The sequence below is a fragment of the Cygnus atratus genome, chromosome 2 (assembly GCF_013377495.2).
Source record: "Cygnus atratus isolate AKBS03 ecotype Queensland, Australia chromosome 2, CAtr_DNAZoo_HiC_assembly, whole genome shotgun sequence".
Taxonomy (NCBI): Eukaryota; Metazoa; Chordata; class Aves; order Anseriformes; family Anatidae; genus Cygnus; species Cygnus atratus.
Window position 1 is genome coordinate 42,712,514 of NC_066363.1, and position 22,522 is coordinate 42,735,035.

At 39.5% G+C, this 22,522-nt stretch overlaps 1 protein-coding gene across 17 annotated transcripts in view; it reads left to right on the top strand.

Annotated features, from left to right (window-relative positions):
- Positions 1–22,522, top strand: part of RBMS3 (RNA binding motif single stranded interacting protein 3) — a 700,779-nt gene that overhangs the window by 359,235 nt on the left and 319,022 nt on the right. For all 17 annotated transcript variants that reach the window (XM_035549747.2, XM_035549752.2, XM_035549750.2 and 14 more), the window contains one exon: positions 20,806–20,864. In XM_035549747.2, the coding sequence (XP_035405640.1) occupies positions 20,806–20,864 (59 nt within the window). The remainder of the gene's footprint in view (positions 1–20,805; positions 20,865–22,522) is intronic.

Consider the following 22,522-nt stretch of genomic DNA (forward strand, 5'->3'; position numbering starts at 1 on the left):
TGAGACTTTAGCCTTTCATCCCATGCAGAACGTCCTTGTTGTTGTCCCTGTGGAACCTCTGAATAAATATTCCGACCGCTGCTGTTTGGATTCTGCTAAAGGGCTAGCCCCAAGGATAATGTAACTGTGGTTATTAATTGAAAATACACACATTACTTAAATCCTGGACTATTTTTGAAATGAACTCTGTGCATTCCTTTTGCCCCCACAGAAAACTGCTGAGTGTGTTGAGATTCCAGTGGGGTTCAAGGTGCCTTTCAGGACAGGGTCTCTTGTTAATAGCTGCAACAAGTACAGCGTTTTCAGTTAGTGTGAGCTCATGGCAAGCTCATGATGGCCAGTTCTGCTGTGTGTTAAGGTAGGAAGAGTTTGAAACTCCTGGCTATTCTTATTTTCCTTTTCTTTTGTGAAAATAATAGTAAGTTTGTTTTATATGAGAACTGATGAAAAGAAGGTGTAGGGAAAGAACTTGCTTCCTTTCTTATTTTCTGCATTATTATGTTAATTAGAAATTGTTTCTGTGAATTACACTTAAAATAAATTTTAACCTAAATAAAATCTCCATAACAAATTCAAAACCAAAAAGATCAAAAGAATTCCTAAAGTAAGCCTCATGTTCGGCAAGGAACTTTTACCCAGTGTAAATTGGTGCTCTTATGCTGGTCCTGGTGAAGACAAAGCACAAACTATCTGTGAAGTGTAGCAGTACAGAGATTTTTTTTGATTTAAAGAAAAAAAAACACAACCAATGTCTTTGGAGAGGTCTCCAAAGGACTGTCTCCTTGTTTCCATAGCATTGTGTATGTTAAAGCAAGGTGTACTGTGACTTCAGTGCTAATTCAAGTGGGACCACATAATCCACATCTCTCCTGTAATTAGCATCACTCGACACTGTTGCTCCGAAATCCTGCAGAGGCTGAAAGGGCATGAGGGTAAGAGCGCTCACTCAGTGGGATTAGCTCGTATAGGAGCCATGGGGCATCATATAGGTTAGTTCCTGCTTATACCTTAGTGGGTGTTTTGGGTCAGTATGTCCTGGTAGTACGAGAACTGTGAGTGGCTCTGAGAGAGCTGTGAAATTCTGTTGAAGAGATCACTGTTCATGGGAAGCAAAGAAATGCCCATACTTCAAGGGGAGGAAAAAACAAACAGGCAATCAATAACAAGCCATAAACAGATTTGCTTTGTTTTTCCAAGTGAAATCAGGACAGGAAGGCCTTGGGAAAGGTGTACCAGTGGACCAAATCGAGCGAAGGTGCCCCGTTGGACTAAATACAGTGACACAGAGCAATGAGGGAACTACATGGGTTTGTTCCTCTCACTTTAATGTGTCTGTTCAGATCAGGCTGAAACACACTGATGGGTCTGCTTGGGGATATCTGTATTATTCACAAGTACTTTCACTTTGTATCAGGGACTTCCTGAAAGAAGATTAAGATGGGTAAGAAAGAGAAGAAAAAATGAATTTCGGGTTAATTTTAGGTCAGCAACCTAATGGTGAACATTAAGGATACCTAAAGTAGACACAAGCAGAAAAGGAACATGACACTGTGGATATGATTTGTTATTTGTAGCACTGAAAATGTCTTCATAGTAATGGTCCTTGCTATTGCTGCTAGAAACACTTAGGGGTTGCTCCCTGTCTCCAAAAGGGTATGCTTCAGTGAACTTGAATTACACCGGAGTTGTTTTGCAGTTTTGTACTCAGTTCTACAGATAGTACCTCTTTGCAGGGTGTAAATATGGGCGTGGATGTGCACAGGTGTTTTTCTACTTCACCTGTTATTGAAAAACTGTTTGTATATTCATTCCCCATTACAATAATCTCCAAATGTCTTCTATTGTTTAAAAACAAACATTGAAGTTGCCCCAGTAAGCAGCGAGCCGATCCTTTTCTTACCTATCCTTTTTCATCAGGGAAAACAAAACCCTAGGTCAGCAAATGCCCACAGCAGTACAGAGCGCTCCATCTGGGATGTGAACATTCTCATTGTCAGGAAGAAAGGCAGAAGAATAATCTGCGTAAAGTAATAAATGAGCACCTGCACTCTTCCCTGTTTTGAATGTGCCCGTCTTTTCACTGGAGTGTGACAGAGTGTCAGTGAGAGTTTCTCATCTCCTTTCAAGCTGGATGAACCTGATTTAATGGAAGATAGGGGAGGAGGCAGCATTCTCAGACACTGCTGCTGAAAACATTTCTTCTGATGAATTTTAATTAAAGTCCTTGGGAAAAAAACACACGCACACAAAAACAGAGGGTTCATAATAGGAATATTGAGTCTTCTGTGTAGCTGTGTGAAGGGCATGGCTATAACAGCCACTTGTTTTGCTTACTGTGCAGGGGGGTGTTGAGATAGAAAGAGGGCAAACACACTTAATGAGCTGCTTCTGACCTGTTCTGAGGTTGTGTGTTCCCAGTCTTTCCTTGTCCTCCTCCTTTCAACATTTCTCCAGCATATTTTGTGCGCAGCCAGTCAACCATGGCATCACCACTGGGTCCATCCGTGAGGCGTTCTTCCCCTCATTGATGTAAGCGTTTAAGAACCTGGAAACACTCATAACTTGAAAAATATCCAAAGGACAGATAGGCTCTGCATAGTGCATGTCTGTCAGACAAATGTCTGGTTTTGTAATGTGGGTGTTGCTCTCTTGAAGAGCCATCATGATTGTGAGACTCCACAGAGTCTGAATTTTCCAGTCCCTCCCAAGGCGTTCTGTAAAACTTAGATGCTCAGTTTCTGCTTTCCAGTGAGGAGGTTCCTTCGATGCACTGATGATTTGGCAGAGGTTGTGGGTGTTTGCTGGGACAGTTCGGTGCATATGGAGCCAACTATGTGGAAGAGCCTTGAACTCCTCATCCTATTTTTTTCCACTCCCTTTACCTCTCCCCTTTGCCCCATTTTCTTTCTCCAGGGTGATCCCCCTCTAAAGAGTGATATTTCTGCATGGCAGTCAATTGTTTATTAATTTTGTTTATTAATTTTTTATTTACCACACTGCTGTCCTTTGTGTGGTTTTGACTTTTATGGGAATTGTGGCAAGGAAAGTTTTGGTTGTATTTGGCTCTTCTATTTTGAAGCTCACCCTGCCCTCTTTTAGATTCGTTTGCATTTTTGGTATTAGTTGTCCTAAATTCTTCAGTGTCTACTTCAGTGGGTCTTTCCAAGCTGTTGTCTTTAGAGAATTGATAGCAGCAGTGGGAGGGCAGAAACGATGGCTGTATAAATGCACGGAGTATGGAGAAGGAAGTAGGAAGCTCTCCAAGTGGGATGTTGTTTATTCTCCTTAGGAAACACCAACTTTTAGAGGACGATGGAGGCACTGTTCATGTTCTGACATATGTGTAGCAGAAATGTTTCTGTAACCTTTCTCTAGAAGGTACGATGCAGATGATGTTCCTGTCTGTTTGAGAAATATATTGTCCTAAAACTTTGCTGTAAGGAAACAATACCAGCAATGCTTAATAACCCCCCTGTTCCCTCCCTAAACAGGAATAACCTGGGCGCTGCTTCCAGCTAATGGCAAGAATCTTAGGACGTGGCTGTAATTTCTATACAAGCGGAAGTGGCAGGCCAGCTTTGATGGCAAAGCTATTGAATATTATCAGCACTAAAACAAAAATGTCATTGTGTTCAGCTGCTAGACTTTCCCATACCATTCCAAACAAGCATCGACAAGAGCTCTGTGCTATGTAGCATGCAATGTTCTTCATTCCAAGTATTTGGTAACTTCCCAGAATTATTTGTGTGACAAGCACTGCAGCTAGATTTATATTAAAAGCTAAAAAGTCTTTGATTTTTTTCAAAAGATGTTCACTAGAGAAGGAATTTCTTAGAATTTTTGCAACTGCGTCAGAGGTTTTCTGTCTGCCTCGTTATAAAACGGAGACCGGAAAGATGGAATGTTTTCAGCTTAATTTTTAAAAGATGTTGATCTCACTGAAAAGGTTTTCTCTTTGGCAATGTATTTTCTGTGTCCCCGTCACGAGCTGTAGGGAAAGTGGAGACCTCTGGATTCTGCTTCTGGCTCTCCTGGATTATTTGAAAAACATCTAGTCTGGTGGCAACCTCAAATAAAGAAGGTAACAGCCATGTGACAATTTAGGTAATTTAGGTTCTATTCAGAAAAAAGCTTTCTGCCAACGGATACCCAGTGTCACATGAGCTTTGTGGAAGCACAGCAGTCTGTTCAAAGAGCAGTTATTGCAAGATCAGAGCCATGTTATTGTTTCAGTGTCATACAGGTAATAAGTGCAGCATTTATGGCTATTACTGCCTGGTGATCACAAAAAGAAAAAAAAAGAAAAAAGGGAGGGGGGGAACAGACATGCTTTCCTTACTTCAGCTTTTCAGTTCAGCATTTCCATGTACTCCTGGGATTATAATCCAATTATGAAACTTCAATTATTTTCTGTAATTCAGTGATTCAAAATGAACATTAACTTTTTAGCTTCTTTGTAGTAGGCACCTAGTAATTAAAAGGGATAAAATAATTCATGGATTCATACAATTTAGGATCCAAAAGAGACCAAGGGATGATCTAGCATTATTTTCTGGTCGATTCAGGTCCTTAAATATCCCTCATTTGCTCTCAGACTGAATATAGCAATTTATTTATGTTAAGAATATCTTTCAGAAAAGCACCCCTCTGGATTTGAAGATACGAAAACAATACCAAACCTACCTCTAAGGTTAACAGTTTGTTGCTGTGGCTAGCCATGCTCCCTGTTCAGAATTTCTCACCAATTTCAAAATCAACTTTCTGGGGTAGATTTTCACCTGTTGGTTCCTGCTGTAATCAGATCAAAGACCTTTTAGATTCTCTCCCTCTCCTCCAGTTTTCTTCCCAGATGTACTTACGCACTATAATCAAGTCACTTTTCAGACTTCTTTCTTTAATAATCAAAATAGATGGAACTGCTTAAGTCTGTGATTACGAGATAGTTTTCTCCAGCCTTTGGATAATTTCATCAAGAACTACTGATGACATCGGGGTCATTTAAATGTTTTTAAAAATAATTATTTGAGGTTAGAAATCACTTCCAAGTTTATACAGATTAGTATTATGTGTAATTTATGTAGTTGTATCTGTTTGTATATCTTTAAGTGGAGGAAATGCAACACTGTAATATCTATGTTCCTGAGCAGAACAACTGATACTCACAGGATGGCATAGTGTTGGAGCAGGACTGTAATGAGGAGTATGTGCTCTGTGGAGATCATGGTACCCTGGTACCAAAACTGTGTCAGAACCAAAAGCTTTTCTCTCCACCTCTGAAGTTTTGATTACCTTTGGTTGTAAATCAGATGTCTGTCAGCTTTGCGTAACAAAGCCCCATCCAATGAGAAAACTGCAGCACCCTTGGAGTTTCATTTTGAAAAGCTAGAAATTTGGATCTAAGCCATACCTAGTTTAATTTTTTTAGAACTTAATTTCTCTACAAATCTTTAATGTTTCTTGTCCCCTCCCCTTTACTTAAATCAACACCATGATGTTTTTAATTACCCCATGATAACTTAGCACAAACATTTTAGTATACAGTTTATTAAGTGCTGTATGAACTGCATGACAAATGAATTCCTATCACATATATAATCATACAGCCAGTTCAAGGAGCTTGAAGGATTCATGGGGCAATCTTCTGACTCCCTGAATAAAATGGACTCATAGCAATTGCTTCTAAATGGGAAGGAAAACTGGTGGCTGCAATGGGACAAAATGGAGTATGACCAAGTAGTCATTAGGGGGATTTCAATGAAAGAAGGGCAATATACTCCTGGCATGATTTTGCTCATTATCTACAGTAAGAATAGGACTAACGTGACTGCAGGTCTTACAGATGTGGGAGACAGACTGTAACGATGCAGCTGTTAAATACTGTCAGCACTTCTAGGGTCTGTAGTTGTTTCATCTCTATTTTCAGTGGGTGGTAAGAAAAAGCTGGCTTTGTGGAAACATGGATTTGCTGCTGTTAGCTCCTGTTAGGTTCCTGCATTTGTTTGGTTGTTCTTACCGCACTTCGATATAAAGAATCAAGGATTTCTCTTAGCTGGAAGAGCAGATCGCTTGTTCCTGATGTGCAGTTCCCATGGTGTGCTGGGGACCTGGGGCTGCCGCCAGGCGACTGGGAGCAGCACAGTCCCTGCTGGTGCTGGAGCAGGGTGGCTGCAGCCAAACCAGCCGGCACGCGAGGCATGAGGACGAGGCAGGTCACAGTGGCAAGATGGGGGACTAAAGTACATTGCAAATCTATGGGTGTGAGGGTTTGCCACTACATTTTTATCAGAATGGAGCCAACAACATGGAACAGCCTTGAACTCCTCATCCTGTGTTATTTTTTTTTTTCCTCCTTTACCTCTTTCCCCGCACCCCATTTTCTTTCCTCAGTGTGACCCCCCTCTAAAGAGGGATATTTCTGCATGGCAGTCAAGCTCATCATTTGTTTACTAACCACTGGTTAGCAGGGCAAGTGTGCTGAGGAGAACACTCCTGTTAAATCTCCTGTCCTAGGATAGCTACGGCTAACGCACCCCTGGCATTTTAATCTCTCTGCAAAGACTTCTGAACGGGATTTTAAGGATCTCGCCACTCATTAGTAGCTGTCACCAGCACGGAAGGCAGGCTCTCAGCAGAGAATTTAGCAGCCCTCCATTGCACCTGGAGTCGAAATGTCGCCAAGCAAATACATCTCTATCGCATCGGCGTGCCAAGTCACGGCAGCAGCGCACAGGGCTCGGGATGCTGAGCCTGCGAGCGGGGTCCCAGTGCTGTCAGCAGATTCCCGGGGCTGGGCACTTGTATTTTGGCCAAGGCTGCTGCTGCAGGAGGCCGTCCCGTGGGGCTGTCGAGGCGAGCTCAGGGTCAGGCCCTGTGCCATCAGTGAAGTGCCCATCACCTCCTAATGAGGTGGCCCTCCTGTCCTGCTATCAGGTCTGCAGCTGCTCTGTGTAATGGTGTTTAGTAACAGCATGTGCAGCAAGGCGGGCTCTCCTGTTACATGGAGATCCACTAATGCTGGCATCAGGAGTGGTGGGTAATTCAATCACACCCACAAAAATGATATTAGCAACATTAAAGAGTTGTGTAGACTAGCAAAAGACAGGAAATTATAGAGTTCAGGCTTGAAACTTTATCCTGAACTCACCCGTGTTGGGCTGAGGTGTTTGGAAATTTCCATAGAGCACATGATTTTGTGGAGCCTGCAGTGGAGGGGATCATCCTGCTTGTCTGCAGAGGATTTCCTTGGCTAGCACCAGCCAGCATAAGCGAGAATTATGTAAAGAAATCCTGGAACAATTTAGAAAGCATAGCTGGACAATGTGAGCTTCAAATGTGAATTTCTTGACTCGGGCAGTTTAACACCCTCCCACCTCCCCCCCCCACCCCCACCCCCCAAGTATTGCTGAAGTGCTGCATCAGGCTTTAGCTGTGTTAACTTTTTTCAGACCAATTTGAAGTTTGGTAGCTAAGACCCCCTCCTGATTTCAGAACTAATGCTTAGGAATTGCTCATAGCTGTTGTTTTCACCTCCGCAAGGGTGGTGGTTGTTCAGTCACTGAAAAGAGTTTGTTGTTGGTTTTTAATTTACCTTTTGATTTTAAGACACTGCTCATATTTGTTTGAAGTAAAGTCACTGGAATGAAGCTGAATTCTCAACAACAAAGAAACAAAAACCATATCACCATCTTTGGGCCTTGTTCATCTTTTTCCTCTTCTCTAGTTCTGCCGAAACACAACTCGATAAGAAAGATTAGTTTAATCACCTAAAAAATCCTTGGTTGGAAATGGATGAGGATCAGGTGCCTGTTGTCTTCCTCGCTGCTTCTGGTCCTCCTTTCTCTACCAGCAGGGACAAGGGCAAGTTCTTACAGGGACCCCATGGGAGTCAACTGGCAGTTTAGCCACAAGGTGCTTATAGAGAAGGCATAAGCTGCCTTGTGAGTAAACTTTTGCATTTCACCCATTGGCATAACAGTCAGTCAGGAGCCAAGGGGAGAATTGTCTGTCACTCCAAAGATGGGACTTCACTGCAGTCAAAGGTGGGACTGCAGATCTCCCAGAGATGGCAAAGCCAGCACGTTCACTGCTTGTAAAGCAGCTAAACCAGCAAAAGGTGCAGCACCCAGATCTTTTCTCACATTTTCAGACAGGTTTGGAAGACTATGCTGAAATGCTTTCCTTCCTTGTAAAGAAAACCCAAGTAAAACCAATGTGAGCTGCAGTCACACTGACTTGGTTTGCAGTTCATTGACGTGTGGTTCTGGGGGAGAGAAAACTACATGATGGTTGTTATTTGTGGGAAATTAAAATAAAAAATCTAGTGCAGTAAAATAAAGAGTAACGGAAGCTGACAAGTTATTTTATTCTCCTAGTAGCTCATTTGGAGGTTATGCATGGTATTTTCTGGAGCTGATGTACTCTTAACATGGCTAAGCTCAGAGGATGTTCAGATTTTCCCACTGTGCACTTTCTGTGCTAGGAGCTGGGGAGGAGTGCCACCGTGTCTGTCTCTGTGGAGAACAGGATGGTCATTAATGACCGTACACAGAACAGTAGGATGGCTGTATCCTAGGGGAAATCAATTTTCTGCAGAGAGCCAGGCTTGTAAAGAGTAGAAAATTTCCACTGAAGGGGAGGGCAGGAAAGGGAGAGAAAACTGACAGAGCAGGGATTAACACATACAAAGGCTTCAAAAGTGACGAAAGACTTTCTGTACAAGGTGGATTTTTTTTTCCCACTGTCAAAGTTGATCAGGTCTGAAACAGGCTGATCTTGAAAGTGGGAAAGAGAATGGCCATCTGGAGAAGCTCTGGGATAGGAGACATAGGAGAGGTTGGGGAGAACGCTGCCTGGGGTTTAGACAAACAGTGATTCGTTTCTAAAGCACTCTACTTTTAAATGGAGCACAATTATGCAGGATTTATGAAGATATGAATGCTATTGTCCATTTCACTTCCTGAAGGAGCATATATATTGCAGATGCTTGTGGGTTTTAGAGTCGAGCAGCAAAACCTGAGCCTAGGTTAAAGCTCGCTGAGGTTGCTCCATGCTCTCCTGCAGGACTGCTGTGTCTGTGGTGTGGACAGGTCCTTGTATTACTCACCGCATCCATGTGTGCTTGGGAATTCAGACTGGGGTCATTTTCTTTTGATTTTCACCACTCTTTCAGGTTTGTGTTCTCGAAATCACAGATCCGGGCTGTGGTACTGAGTGTCTCAATTTCGGGTGGCCCAGTGGTTTTGGAAGTCCTCTGCTATACCCTAATGGTTTGCTTTACCCTCTTCTTTTCTGTTGATTTTTTGCTACTTACACCTTGCTTACTTTAAACCAAGCTCACGAAAGCTTGTTTTCCTATGGATGTTCTTGTTTTACTCTTATAATAGATTTTGGAAAAAAGATAAATATATCACAGGGGAGATACGGGGACTAAACTGTAAATGGTGTTAAATATCATCATTTGAAGAACAGCTCTAGTAAGAGTAAATTTACTTAGACTTGTTTGTATGTTTATGTGTATGTATCTTAAAAATGTAAGCAGACATAAATCTTTAAATCTCAGACAAGACGGTGATTCTTTTGAGACTGTGCTCAATATTAAAGGCTAAACCAGAGATAAGATAACATTCCCATAAACATGGAAGCTTGAACAAAGGAGCAGTTGTCCTGCGAATGTGGGAGTCAAAAAGAAACCTAAGCCTGAACTTCAGAAATTGTCTGAAAAAATGGAATGTTACATGTAGAGTAATGCTTAATGGCTCTCAGAAATTGCAGAAGAGGGGAAACCCATAGGTCTTTCTCTTGATCTCAGTGGTCTCTGGAGCAAGCTCAAAGAAAGCGAAGGGCAGAGGCATCTGGTAAATGAATAGCTGTACTAGACCTTTTATTTTGCTTTAGCTTCTTGTTCAAGATGTTGGTCTTTTTAGAACTTTCTTCGCAAATAGCAGAACGGGAAAGGGTGGGAAAACTCCCATGGAGTGAGGCCTCCCCTCGGTCTCCTCCTCTCTGGGCTGAACAAACCAAGTGACTTCAGCCACTCCTCACACGCCTTCCCCTCTAGACACCTCACCATCTTCGTAGCCCTCCTTTGGACACTCTCTAACAGTTTTATGATGCCCAAAACTGCACACGGCAGTTGAGGTGAAGCTGCACCAGTGCAAATCAGAGCAGGACGATCCCTTCCCTCAACCTGCTAGCCCTAAAATGGAGCCCTGGGGAACCCCACTAGTGACTGGCCACCAGCCTTATGTAAGCCCATTTAATATAATCCTTTGAGATAGACTAGATGTCCCTCTTCCATTGTTTTTGTGTTTTCATTGTTTCTCATGGCCTGTACTAAAAGCAATCTACTTGCCAATACAGTTGATCATTGTAAATTTTGTGGTACTCTTTTTTAAACCCAGCACATTTGGCAGATTATATTTTGGCTGCTGAAATATTATTTATCCGTACGGGATATACTTGTCATTTATCTGTGTGATAGCAGTAGTAAAGTGAGTGGTGTCAGCATTGGGGTTTTCATAAATCTTTAAATCCAGCAGCTCTTTTTATAAAGCTGGGAATAGAATGCAGGGTGGATTTGTTCATTGTTATCATTTTATTTTATTTTATTTTTTTTTCTTTTGCAAGGTTGTTTTCTGGGATCCAAAACATGCAACTGCCAAGTAGTGTTTTTTCCCTAGCTGAGGATGTTCACTAATATTTGATGAAGATGTTGCCCTTGGTGTTGCCAACCCTCAGAAGTTTATTGCAAGGTTCACAATATTTGTTTCTTAAACCCTTAGATCCTGAGGCGTGTGATAAGATGGGAATCTCAGCTTTCTATTTTAAAAAAATATAGGTTTCTTTCCTTTGTGGCTGTAAAGAGAAGTTTGAAAATACATCTGAGTCTATCACAAAGGCTCACAATATATAAACAAAATAGAAGAATATTTCAAATGTATTTATTTCTTCTTTATTTTTTAATACCAAAAGTTAATTTCTTAACTTCTTGGTGTGTTAGTGAGCAACAGGAATTGTCATCACTGTACTCCTTAGCCAGTTACAGGAATTGTGGGTTTATCTCAGTGAATCATAGTTCTCGTTCTCCCAAAGTATGCTCAATAATCAGATGAGGCCTTGGTTCTTCATGTGCATCTTTATATGGATTGAGGATCATATCTTTTTTAATTAGTTTAACTGAAGGCATCTAAAGGCTCCCAAACTTGACTGAAGCTAATTTGCTTCCAAATCCAGTGCTACTGGTAAAATTTCAGAATGTACTCACTGTATTTTTCAGATTCATAAAATATTTAAATTTTTGCTCCTTCCTCTAGATTTTCCCGTGTATATTTCAGAAAAATGGGTTACAGAGCACATCTTTTTTATAGATCTCCATCCAGGCAGGAACTACCAAGTGCCCTTTTGAAGACTGAAGATACTGGGTATATAATGAGCATCTTTATTGAATGAATCCCATGGCTTATCTAACCTCTTTCTGGGCCATAGTGGCTGTTTGTGGTTATGAACTGAACCACGGCAGAGCACAGCAATTGCCACCATTGGCTTTTCTCCTGTAGGAGACTTGTGGCAAAGGCGTCCAATAAGAGAATTTGGCACAAAGCCTGAGTGAGTGAGTTGACTGTAAGATTTTGTTCATCTTAGGCTCGTTGGTTCTCCAATGACTGATGAGCAGAGAGCTACAGATGTGCTAATTATTCCCTATTCCCTGCCCCTTGATGTTATCTTGAAGTGTAATTTCAACATTCAAAGACAGAAAATAATGAGGCAGCTGCTCTGTTGGTGCAAATTGGGGTAGCCCACTGGAAGATGGCACCGCATGACTAGAAACCAAGAGATATCCAAAGTGCAGTTTTTAATAAGCCCTTCCTTCAAAGATATTTACCAGGCTGGTATAGTGAGGCTAATACATTGAATTATGTTCATCTTTCTTTGGGCAATAAAGGATGAAGAAGTATTTATATAATAGATAAGATCTCTAATCTTAAATTAGATTAAATTTTTAATTTAATTTTTAATTTTTAAATTAAATTTTTAATTTAAACTAAATTAAATTTTTAAACCTGTAAATGCATTTTTGTAACAGGTGACTTCATTTGATTCTGCATTTACTTGCGGCTTTTTTTTTTAAAGCATTTTGAAAACATGAAAAATAACATGATTCATAAATTATATATCTGTATGCCATGCTGGGCAGTTTCATCTAGTTTAAATTTTATTTTTGACAAAGCGATGACTCGAGAAGGTTTTCGGAGAATACTTGCTTTGGGACTCTGGCCTGGACATTATGGTGAGTTACCAGCAAGAACACATTTGTGCTGTTATAATTAATTACCGTAGCTGTTTTAGGCCTTGCCCTGAGGAGAGCAAAGCACTAACTGGCAATGTGCACTTACTGTTATGTGTAAGGTTGTTTTCTGTATCAGGTTGTTTTCTGTATCAGGGCTGTAGGGAGGACTTCCAACACCCTTCCAAAACAACAGCAACAACAACACAGAAAAAAATTAATTTCAGCCTACAAACATGATTTAACCTTGATAAATTTTCCTCTTTAAGTTCATCTGGGCTCCTTACACTTGGTGAAGTTAAATAAAATTCAAAGAAATTCAAAACCAGAGGTATTCTGTCCCAGTCCTGGGTGAACAGTGTATGCTTCTGTCCTTGTGATTTTAAAATTCCAAAATCATGCTCCTATTGCTTCTCCCTGAAAATTTCAGGCAGAGAAAAATGTGTTCCTGTGCATCACTTGTGTCGAAGTTCGGCCTCTGGAAAATAAACATAACTGTGACATTCCAGCTCTGAAAATAAAATGATTAAAATAAATAATATTTAAGAAAAAGAAGCAATTTATGATTAGTTCCTAAAATACATATTTTGCAATGTAAAAATCCTAAGGAATGATGCTTTTCAGAACAAAGTTGTTTCCAAAGACATCTCAAGTACCTGATATTTTATAATTTGTAAATAATGAAATGGGAGCTCTGTGAACTCAAAAAGTCTCACTCACACATTTGATTCAAATGGCCTTTGTGTGAACTCTACAAAATGCTTTAGCTTTAAATTATCAGTTTGAGTTCATAGTCCCTGGTGGTAGCTGGAGTTCTTGCTTTTCTTTTTAATTCCTTTTCTTTTCTTGGCTATTGTTAGAGAGGTAACATCTGATTGATATATATATATATATATGTATTTACAATACGTTGCAGTCATATAATTCTTTTAAGAGCAAATCGTTTTAGTGAAGTGTCAGAAAATCTGCACAAACTGAATGCTCAGAGTTCCCTTGAATAATGGGGCTATTGTTAAATGATTGAATACTTTAGAGATTAATATCATGGTATGCTGGCATGCTGGTTCATACCAACTGTAATTTCACAATGAATCCTCCATAAGTAAGCAACACTGTGAATGAGAAATCGGATACAAGACATCCCAGCATGCAAGAACATACAAAGTAAATAAATTCTACACAAGAATTACATGTTGGAGAGTTGTATTTTTACAATATCTGACATAATTCATAATTAAATCATTGGATAAAGGAGAATCTTCCAGTTTGAAGATCTGTGGTTTGTTTGTTTTTTTTTTTTTTCCTTCAAATGCCAATGTGGGATGTCTTAAGAATAGAAAAGATAGCTTTTTTTTTTCTTTTTTTTTTTTCCCTGCAGTTCTTTGAAAATTAGTTTGCCTGGCATTATCATTTGTGACAGGCAACAGGTTTATCTTGTCTGTGACGGGTTTCAGATCCCTAAGCTGTCTTCCAAATAATGCATCCTATCATTATACAGAAAAATTAGTAGCACTGCTGAGTGTCTGCAAACAACAGTTGCATTTTATTTTTTTTAAGACATCTGAATTCTTGCAAATATGCAATAATTAGTAGTTGAAGATTTAATGACGGCCCAGAAGAAGGGCTGAAGTGTTCTGCATGAAATCACAGTTATTAATTTGTGCATGAATTTTGTTTTCCATACTTAATTTAGCAACTGTAAAATATTTTGCTAATTAATTATTAACACTGGTTATTTGTCATGGCAGAACTGTGAGGGAAAAACATAGCTTTTTATCAAAGCAAAAATATAAATGTCAGAACTTTAATGTAAATATAATATACAATAATGTAATCATTTTTAAATAGTCTTAAGTAGCTTCAATATTCAAACATACAGATGTAATATGAACAAAATAGATAGCCCTAATTCAAAATAAACAGTATTTAGAATTAAAACTGCATGTAAGAGCCAAGTGTCTTGCATGAAATAAACTGTGAAAAAAAAAAAAAAAAAAAAAAAACGAAACACAACAAAATGCTGTAAAATGTCAGGCTTTTATGGGGAGTGCCACTTCAGTAAGTGGCATTTTATTCTGTACTGGGTATCAAGAGCGTGACAAATCTGTAGCCTTATTATAAGCACTGTGAATAGGATTTGAGCTTGTACCTACTGAAGGCAATGAAAAAACTGCCTTTGATTTCTGCAAGTGTTGGATCAAGCCACTTAATTTCCATTTACATGCAGACAAAAATCTTTTTATACTTTGGCAAGGAAGGGAACAAGGCTACAGGAAACATTACCTTTGAATTACCTAAGTGATATACTTCTTACAGGTCTGAGAGTCCAAGTTCTTTATATTTCCAGAAATTTTGTAAATGTTTAAATTCCCTTTACTTTGGCTTCTGTTTAAGCTAGCTTAATTTCTCAAGTATTGAAAACAATTACAGTAAGTATCCAGAGTCTGTACACTTTTGTATGAGACATTTTTTGAGGTGAATGTGCTTAAGAATGTGCTTAATATTCTTAATAATGCTTAAGAATACGAAGGCAGATTAGTTTGATTAGGAAATACGACTCTCTGCTTCTTAGTAAATATCTGTATTGTCTTGTAAATATTTTTCTAACTTGAATGTAAGACATCTGTATCTAGTAAAGATAAGGCAAGACGTCTTCCTGTGCTTTAGTTCTAGAGACACTGGAAAGAAAAGCCAGCATTTTAACAGCAGAAGGATAGTTTTAGTTTTGGTATTTCCACACACATTTAAAGAGGTTTATTTGCAGTATTTTACACTCTAAGTTGTCAAAATTGTACAAGAAGCAACCTTCACTGTTACAACCAAGTTTTCGGTGTTCTAGCACCAAAGGATCATAGCTGCTCCAGAGTGGTACAAGAGCCCTGTGACTGGAGCTAAATAGTGCTTCAATCTTCTCCTTAAAAGCAGGATTTCTGAATATGATCTGTAAATGTATTGTAGAGTAAATGACTCAATCCATACTCTGAAACAACCTGTTAGGTTCTTTCCTCCTAACACAGAGCTGTTATGCAAGAGAATGGTATGGTCTTGGCTTTTATTTGTCTGAAGTAATAACAGCATTCATAGGCATGTGTACATAGTTTTTTTGTTTTTTTTTTTTTCTTCTGAAAAATACATTTTTGGTCAGCATAGTGTGATGGTGAACTATAGATCTATTTATGAATCAAATCACTATATTCTTTCTTAGTAGTAAATATCTGTACCAGAAAATATTCCCAAATTTACATGCATTCTTTCAGTGGTTAATCAGCTTTCATTCTCCAGGAAATTCACTCCTCATAGATGCTATAATATTCATTATTTTCTGCTTAAAACTGGATGGCATCTTACTCTGAACAAAAATACATGGTCTAGGTTTCAGAAATTGCTGAGCAACTCTGAGCCTTCTAGAATTTGGTACAAAGGACTTGGGAGCCCTTCTGAAAGTTCGCTGCTATTTTAGACCTACAACCAAACAATTTGAGACACCCCTTTTTTTCTGGTCTTTTTGAAACTCTTAGACAAGTTGTTATTCTAAATTGCTGTAGTGACTTGTATTACAGTCAGCAAAGGAATGATTTTTATAAACTTGATAGCCAGACTGAAATAAGTGAAGACGAGAGTTAAACTTGTATTTTCTTGGACAGAAGTACAGTCTTTATTAATCCACTACACTGTAGGTTCTCTGCAACCACTGTCCCCTGTTTATTCCCCAAGCCATGTGCTGGTCAGTGAAATAGAAGCTGCTCTGAATGGTATGAATTTAGTTGTTTCATATCTCTGTGAATAAAAAGAGAGTTTGGTTTTAACTTTTCCTTTACAAAAAAATATAAAAGTAATGTACAGAAAAACAACAAACCGGCCAAGTCTTTGTTAATGGATAGAATTCTACATGTTGTATTTAGGAGAAAAAAAAATAGAAGTATTGAAAATGTCATGCAGTAGATAAAATGCCCCCAAAATGATCATGCAAATCAGAACTTTTTCTGAGTGAATTTCCCTTCTGTATGGATTTGGATGTCTTCGGTGCATGTGGGAGTGCATTATAGGAATAACATCTCTCTGAGAAACATAGTAGCAATTCCTGCTGTATTTTAGGCTTTCATAATGTGGGCTTTTTCTTTTTTTTACAGAAATCCATGATTTTCCTAATAGAGTCCGCTTTTAAACAAAATAAACCCAGTTACGCTATTTATATATTCATTCACAAGAATGAAAGAGTCTCAGAGTTGCTTATCTAAATCCAATTACTGCTGGTCAAATTCATCCCAGTACAAAAGTTCCTGAGATAAAAACATATATTACCTAAATGCATAGAAATTCCGGCTGTTTTCAGCTGGGTGAATTGTGCTTTGAGTAACACGTGGGGCTTTGGGTGAACCCTAATGTCAAGGATATAATTAGTAAGCTCTCAACTTGGAAATTGCATGGCATCTCCCTTGGCTTAACCAAGCAAGGAAAAACTGTGAAGAGGTTACTTGGGTTGAAATCACAAGTTTCACGTTTATTTAAAACACATGAGTAATAACCAGAATGGGGGAAAAGTGGTGATAGGTAGGTGTCTGTGTGCCTGCCACCCTGGTTGGATGGACACGAAGGGTGGCATAGCTGTGGTACCGAGTTGGGTGATGGACATGGCTTGTCTGGTCCAACGGCTATTTCGTGTTACAGGATCAGCCATGGCCAGCCTGAAAGCTGGCTTGAAGGACAACATAGAAATACTTCTCCCATCAGTTTGGAATCAGTGCAGGCGATAGGAAAGGTTCCCGCATCTTGCAAGTGGTATCGCTTACAGCTCAAGTGCTGCCTCTAGGAACTCTCTCCATTTTAACAGCAGTTATCAAATAACTTCCCAAGAACGAACGGTTGAGCCTTGTCTGCAGTGTAAGTGCTGATTGACCACCTGCCTGCAAGGCTCTTGAAGCGATCTATTTGTACTGCAGCCCTGATGCATGTTCAGGGTTTATTCTGCATTGCTTGCATCTTCCTAGAGCCTGCTGAGTAGTTGGAAAATGTGGGGTGCAGTGGGATGGGTTTTGATGCTGCCCAGGGAGTTTTTTCTCTCTGTGGACCACAGCACAGTGTGGTTTCCCCTTATTGCCGCCACCCAGGGTGTTACTGTCATTTGTAGGTGAAGTGTTTTTAAGTGACATTTGTAATTTTAACAGTGGATATCAGAAACTTGAATGGTTTTGCCCTGAACTGGTATATACAAGAAGTGGTAAAAATCTTTATGTTCATGAGAAGCTATTTTTCCCCTCCAAGTTACAGTTCTTGTGGAATATAAGAGTGGCTGGGCTGGGTCAGACCAGGAATTTATTTAAGCCGTTGTAAGGGGAGGTGCCTGATGTTAAAATGGGGACTGGATGTCATGATACTTCCCTGTCACCCTCTCCCAGCTTTTAATGTTAGGTGGCTTCCAGGGCCACAGATATGCCTTTGTGTTTAATTTGGTGACAGATCTAACAGCCTAGAAGTCGTCTAATAGCTTTCTGTAGAGATGCAGTTTGTGGGGCACCAGCACTTCCTGTGGCCATGAGTTCCAAAGGTAACTTTTCCTCTTCTGGACGAGTATCTTCTTCTCCAGAATTTAAACTGTCCATCTTGTAATTGTCTTGTCAGTCCTTATATATTATGAGGAACAGTGAAAATACCTAGTCATAGTTTCACTGCATGGGTCCATCTTTAATGAGCTGAAGTCCTAGTGTATGCGTTTGCCTCTGACATGGAAGCTCTTTCAAGTCTCTGACCACATGGTTTTAAATGAAAATTATTACATGCAGAAAACATTAAAAACATCATTCAATACAGGGAATTAAAAGGATTTTTAAAAACAGGATGAAAATAATTTTATTTGAGGTTACTGCACATTTAAATAATGGGGAAGAATGTAATGAAAAACAACACATCTGTCTGGGAATCTTCTGAATAAAAATTTTGGTTCAGATGTGCAGTAGACACATTTTTGAGGTAGCAGTCTCACAGATTCATAACTTCTCTTACCTTGGATACTGTGATGCAGTAGGTTATCCTTAATGATACAATCGTTATGTTTAAAGGTTGATAATAAGGCATTGAGATGAACTCAGTTCCACAATTATCTTTTACTGACCAGATTTTTTTTTTTTTTGACTCAAGATCTTTGAAAGAATACCTTCATGCACCATAATTCAGGAGGAAATTAGATAGTGCTCATATTCTCCCATGACATGCAAACCATACCTAGTATTTTTTACATTAATGATATCGTTTGTGCAGGCTGTTAGATTTTATAGTAGTTTCTATTTAAATATAAGAAAAGGAGCTGTCGCTCGTGGTGTGGTTTATTGTTATTTCTGTGAGCATTCTCATGGAAGAATACTTGTTTGCTGCTTCCATGTGAATGAAAGCACACTTAAGGCTCACGCAAATGAAGAGACATCAGCTTTGGAGGGACAACATAACTTGATACCACTCTCCATGTGTGCAAGGAAGAAACACGACTACATTTGTAGGAACAAAATACGTTCCTGACTTAATGCAAAATACAAGCTAACATTCTTCATCAGAACTAATGTTCTGATTACTGTAAAATACTTACTTGAAATATTTAGGAAAACAGTGTCCAAATTAATTCCAATGACTTTATTGTGGCACAGCTCGAGGTTTATAGCGGCAGATGAAATCAGCTGCATATGGCTAATTGCCTATAACGGTGTTTGTTATTGTGGCACCTCTCGCTGCTCAGATGCCTGGTTTTGCAAACACGTCGGTGTGCATCTAGCTGTATGTGCCGGAGGAAGCTTCTGGACCGAACAGAATTGCTTCTCAGACTGAAATCTCCAGTGTAACGAAGTGTGTGCAGGATCACAGTACGCGGCAAATAACTCTGGGAAATCTGTAATAAAAGCAGTGGAACCACAAATGTCTGTCTTTGCTGGCAAGAAATGTTAACTCTGAGCTCTCACATGACTTGGATGAAACAACATACCAATTCATTAGGAGTGGCTGAACTGAAATGGAGGCTGGGTGTTAGTTTTTGTTGGCGGAAGTTTAGGTAGGGGTTGTGTTTTATTTGAGGTTGTTGTGGGTTAGCTGCTGATTTTTGTTGGATTCTTTCTCCATATATCTGTCAGAGGCCCTTTGCCGTACGAGATAGGCATGTTTTTGCATGCTTTTCATGTATTTGATTTTAAATCTAAATAAATCAAATAAACGAAGATGCACTGCACGGGCCAAACTTCCTGCTGGGTAAGCTGCCCACTGAGCAACCATAAATCACACTGGCAGAGAATTTGGCCGTGCCTGTTTGAGATATGTGCTCTAACATCTTTGAGGCCAAAGTCAACTCCAGGTATTACCGTGAAGAATTATAAAACTAAGTGGAACATAAGTGAATATGAAGGCCCCAATTCTGAAAACACCTGAGCTTAGAAAAGCATGTGATCTCATCGTTAACATTAAACCTGCTTTAGGTATCCACTCCTCTTGGAGTAGAGCCAGCTGTGGCAAAACAGACCCCACAGCTACCTGCCCATGTCCCCGTCATGGTGGGGGGTGTGTTGCATTGGGTCTGCTTGCAGAGCACAAAATCCTCTCTGTCTAGGGAGCCAGTGAGGCAGGTGAGGGGGAGAAGGCTTTTCTTCCCTTCCTCCCACCCAAGAGAGACCAAGACATACCAGTGACTTGAGGAATAAAATTAATTTTCTCATTCTCCTGAAGTGTTATATTCATCTGTAAATGGCTCTCTTCTATGATCTTTCACCAGCTCTTAGTGACACTGACCATTAAATTGGCATGTGTAGTTTAAACCTCTGCAAGGTAAAGACAAATAGCTGTTTTATGGTCTAATTGCTTAATGCAACAAATTGTAGCTGCCCAAGTTCCCTCTTAATCATGCCAGGTCTATCAAGGTGCAGTGCAGTGCTGTCTTATGAGAGGTGTCACATACTAAAATAAGAATTAGCACTCATCTTGGAAAAGAGCTAGGAGATGCATATAAACCTCAAAAGCTTCAGTCTATCTAAAACAGAAGCTAAATCTAAATCTAGATCTAAATCTATCTGTTTAGGGTGTGTGTGTGAATGTATGAATGCACAGTTGTGTCTGTGTGTGTGTGTGCATGCATGTAAATAAATGACCATACCTCCTCGTTGTTAATCCTGGATCTGGTCCATCTCTATTAAAATTAATCTTGTTTGTCAGCTAAAAATGAAAATATATTTTTAAGCAAGCCTAATTAACTTAACCAAAGAAGCATCTTTAGTAGTGCTGATGACCTAAAATTTCCCCTGTATTTGGCATTTATACTGGCAGTACAGTGCAGCGACCAGAAGTAGACAGGCTATGTATGGCAAAGGAGCGGTGCTTTTCAGATGAACTCTAAAGGTGTTTGTTGAACTACAGTGGAAGAAGGAACCTCTCCAGAAGTATCAGGGAAACATTCTTCAAGAGCACTAGATCTCTTTCGTGGATATGTGCAAAAATAATTATGCATGTTATTAAAATGCAATAACATGTATTTCTGTTCTTTGTTTTCTTTCTAGGTACGGGAAAATTGTATCCACAAAGGCAATTCTTGACAAAAACACAAATCAGTGCAAAGGTATGTGTAAAAGTCTGCCCTATGAGTTCATTGTCTGTTTGAATGATTGACTGGTGGCTTGACTGCCAAGGCCTTGGCTCCAACTGTGCAATCAACATAATGTACGGTATATTGCAAACATATTTAATAATGCCAAAGCTTTGAGTCTTGTTTCCAGTAACATTGCTCATTAATTTTTTTCATTAACAAACAAAATGAAAATCACAAATCAGAACAAGTATCAAATTGCTTCGGCAGAAAAGTAAATTACCTTCTAACCACATAGTACCGTCTGATTTGAATGATATCATCATTGATGCAAATTGATTTCCTATATAAAAACAAAAATTTTCCCAAGCAAAACCTGTTTTTTTTTTTTCTGGTTCTGTGAAGTCTTGACCTACACTGTCAGAAGAAGAAAATATTCTTTAAGACACAAATAGATCCAGTTGTTGCAATACCAAGGTATGATACGAGATATAGTTAAGTGATTCCTCTTCCAGTTTTACATTCATACATTTTTTAGTGAAATATTGCACATTTCATATTTTTATGTGTGTCTATGTATGGCTAAATCTGCATAGATAAATGTTGGCTAATGTGTAGAATTATATTAGGTTATTCATTTAACAGTCTGAAGAGCAGTCAAGTGTATAGTGGGAACCTCTGCTTTAAAATGTCTGTCACTTTATACTAGTGATATTCAGAATCCTTTTGGAGTAATAGGATCTACTGAAGTGGATTCTTCTCATAAGAAGTGCATTCTGGACAGCATTTCTGTATGAGTTACTAAAAGCACTGCATGCAGAAATATCTCACTGGTGGCAAGATAGGGTTTGAAGAGAAACAGGAGAGAAAGATATGTGGGCAAATTTTGAGAAAGTTCAAAATCCTGTCAGCTGTGCCAAAGATGTTATTGATGTTTGGAGAAGTGTGTGCCTTTATCTCTTGCATGCCAGCAGCAGCATTCATTAGCTACTCAAAAAAAAAGTAGGTTGTAAGATTGCAGTTCAAGTCTTGGAAATCTCCATCAGCCTAATAGTTCACGAGCCATCACCAGAAGTGGCACTACCATGCATTCGCTTTGGTTAGACTTGTTTTTTTTGTTTGTTTGTTTGCTTTTTGTTGTTTTTTTTTGATAACATCACTCTGACCGTATTTCTTTGAAAATCACACTGGGAACCAGATTTTTTTGTTTTGTTTTGTTTTGTTTTTTTGTTTAGCTTGTTTTACAGAAGAATACCCATGTGGAAGGATGGGTTTGGCCAAGTGCAGAAGGCCTGGGGTGGGGGCCCACAGAGGTGAGAGCGGCAGTTTCATAGCTAGGAGGAGATGGATGTACCTGCCACTGGGAGGCTTGAGTTTTGGAGGCAGGGCGCTGTCTGGGGACCTGTAGAGAGAGGAGGATTTGCAAAGTGACAGAGCTACAAAAGGGCTGAGTGGATCAAAAGGGCCCTGAGCTGGTTTGACAAGGAAGAAGAGTGCTACAATGAGCAGGAGTATGGTTAGATAGGATTGGCTTTGGGATAGCGGTGGTTTGGGTTGAGACCCTGGCGTAGGAAGAAATTGGGGCTTAGGATTAAGGGAGCTGCAGGGGCTTGATTTGCTGATGTCAGGGGTTAAAAAAAAAAAAAGTAGTCCATGATCAGGTAGGTTGGAGTAAGCCTGGGTCACTCTTC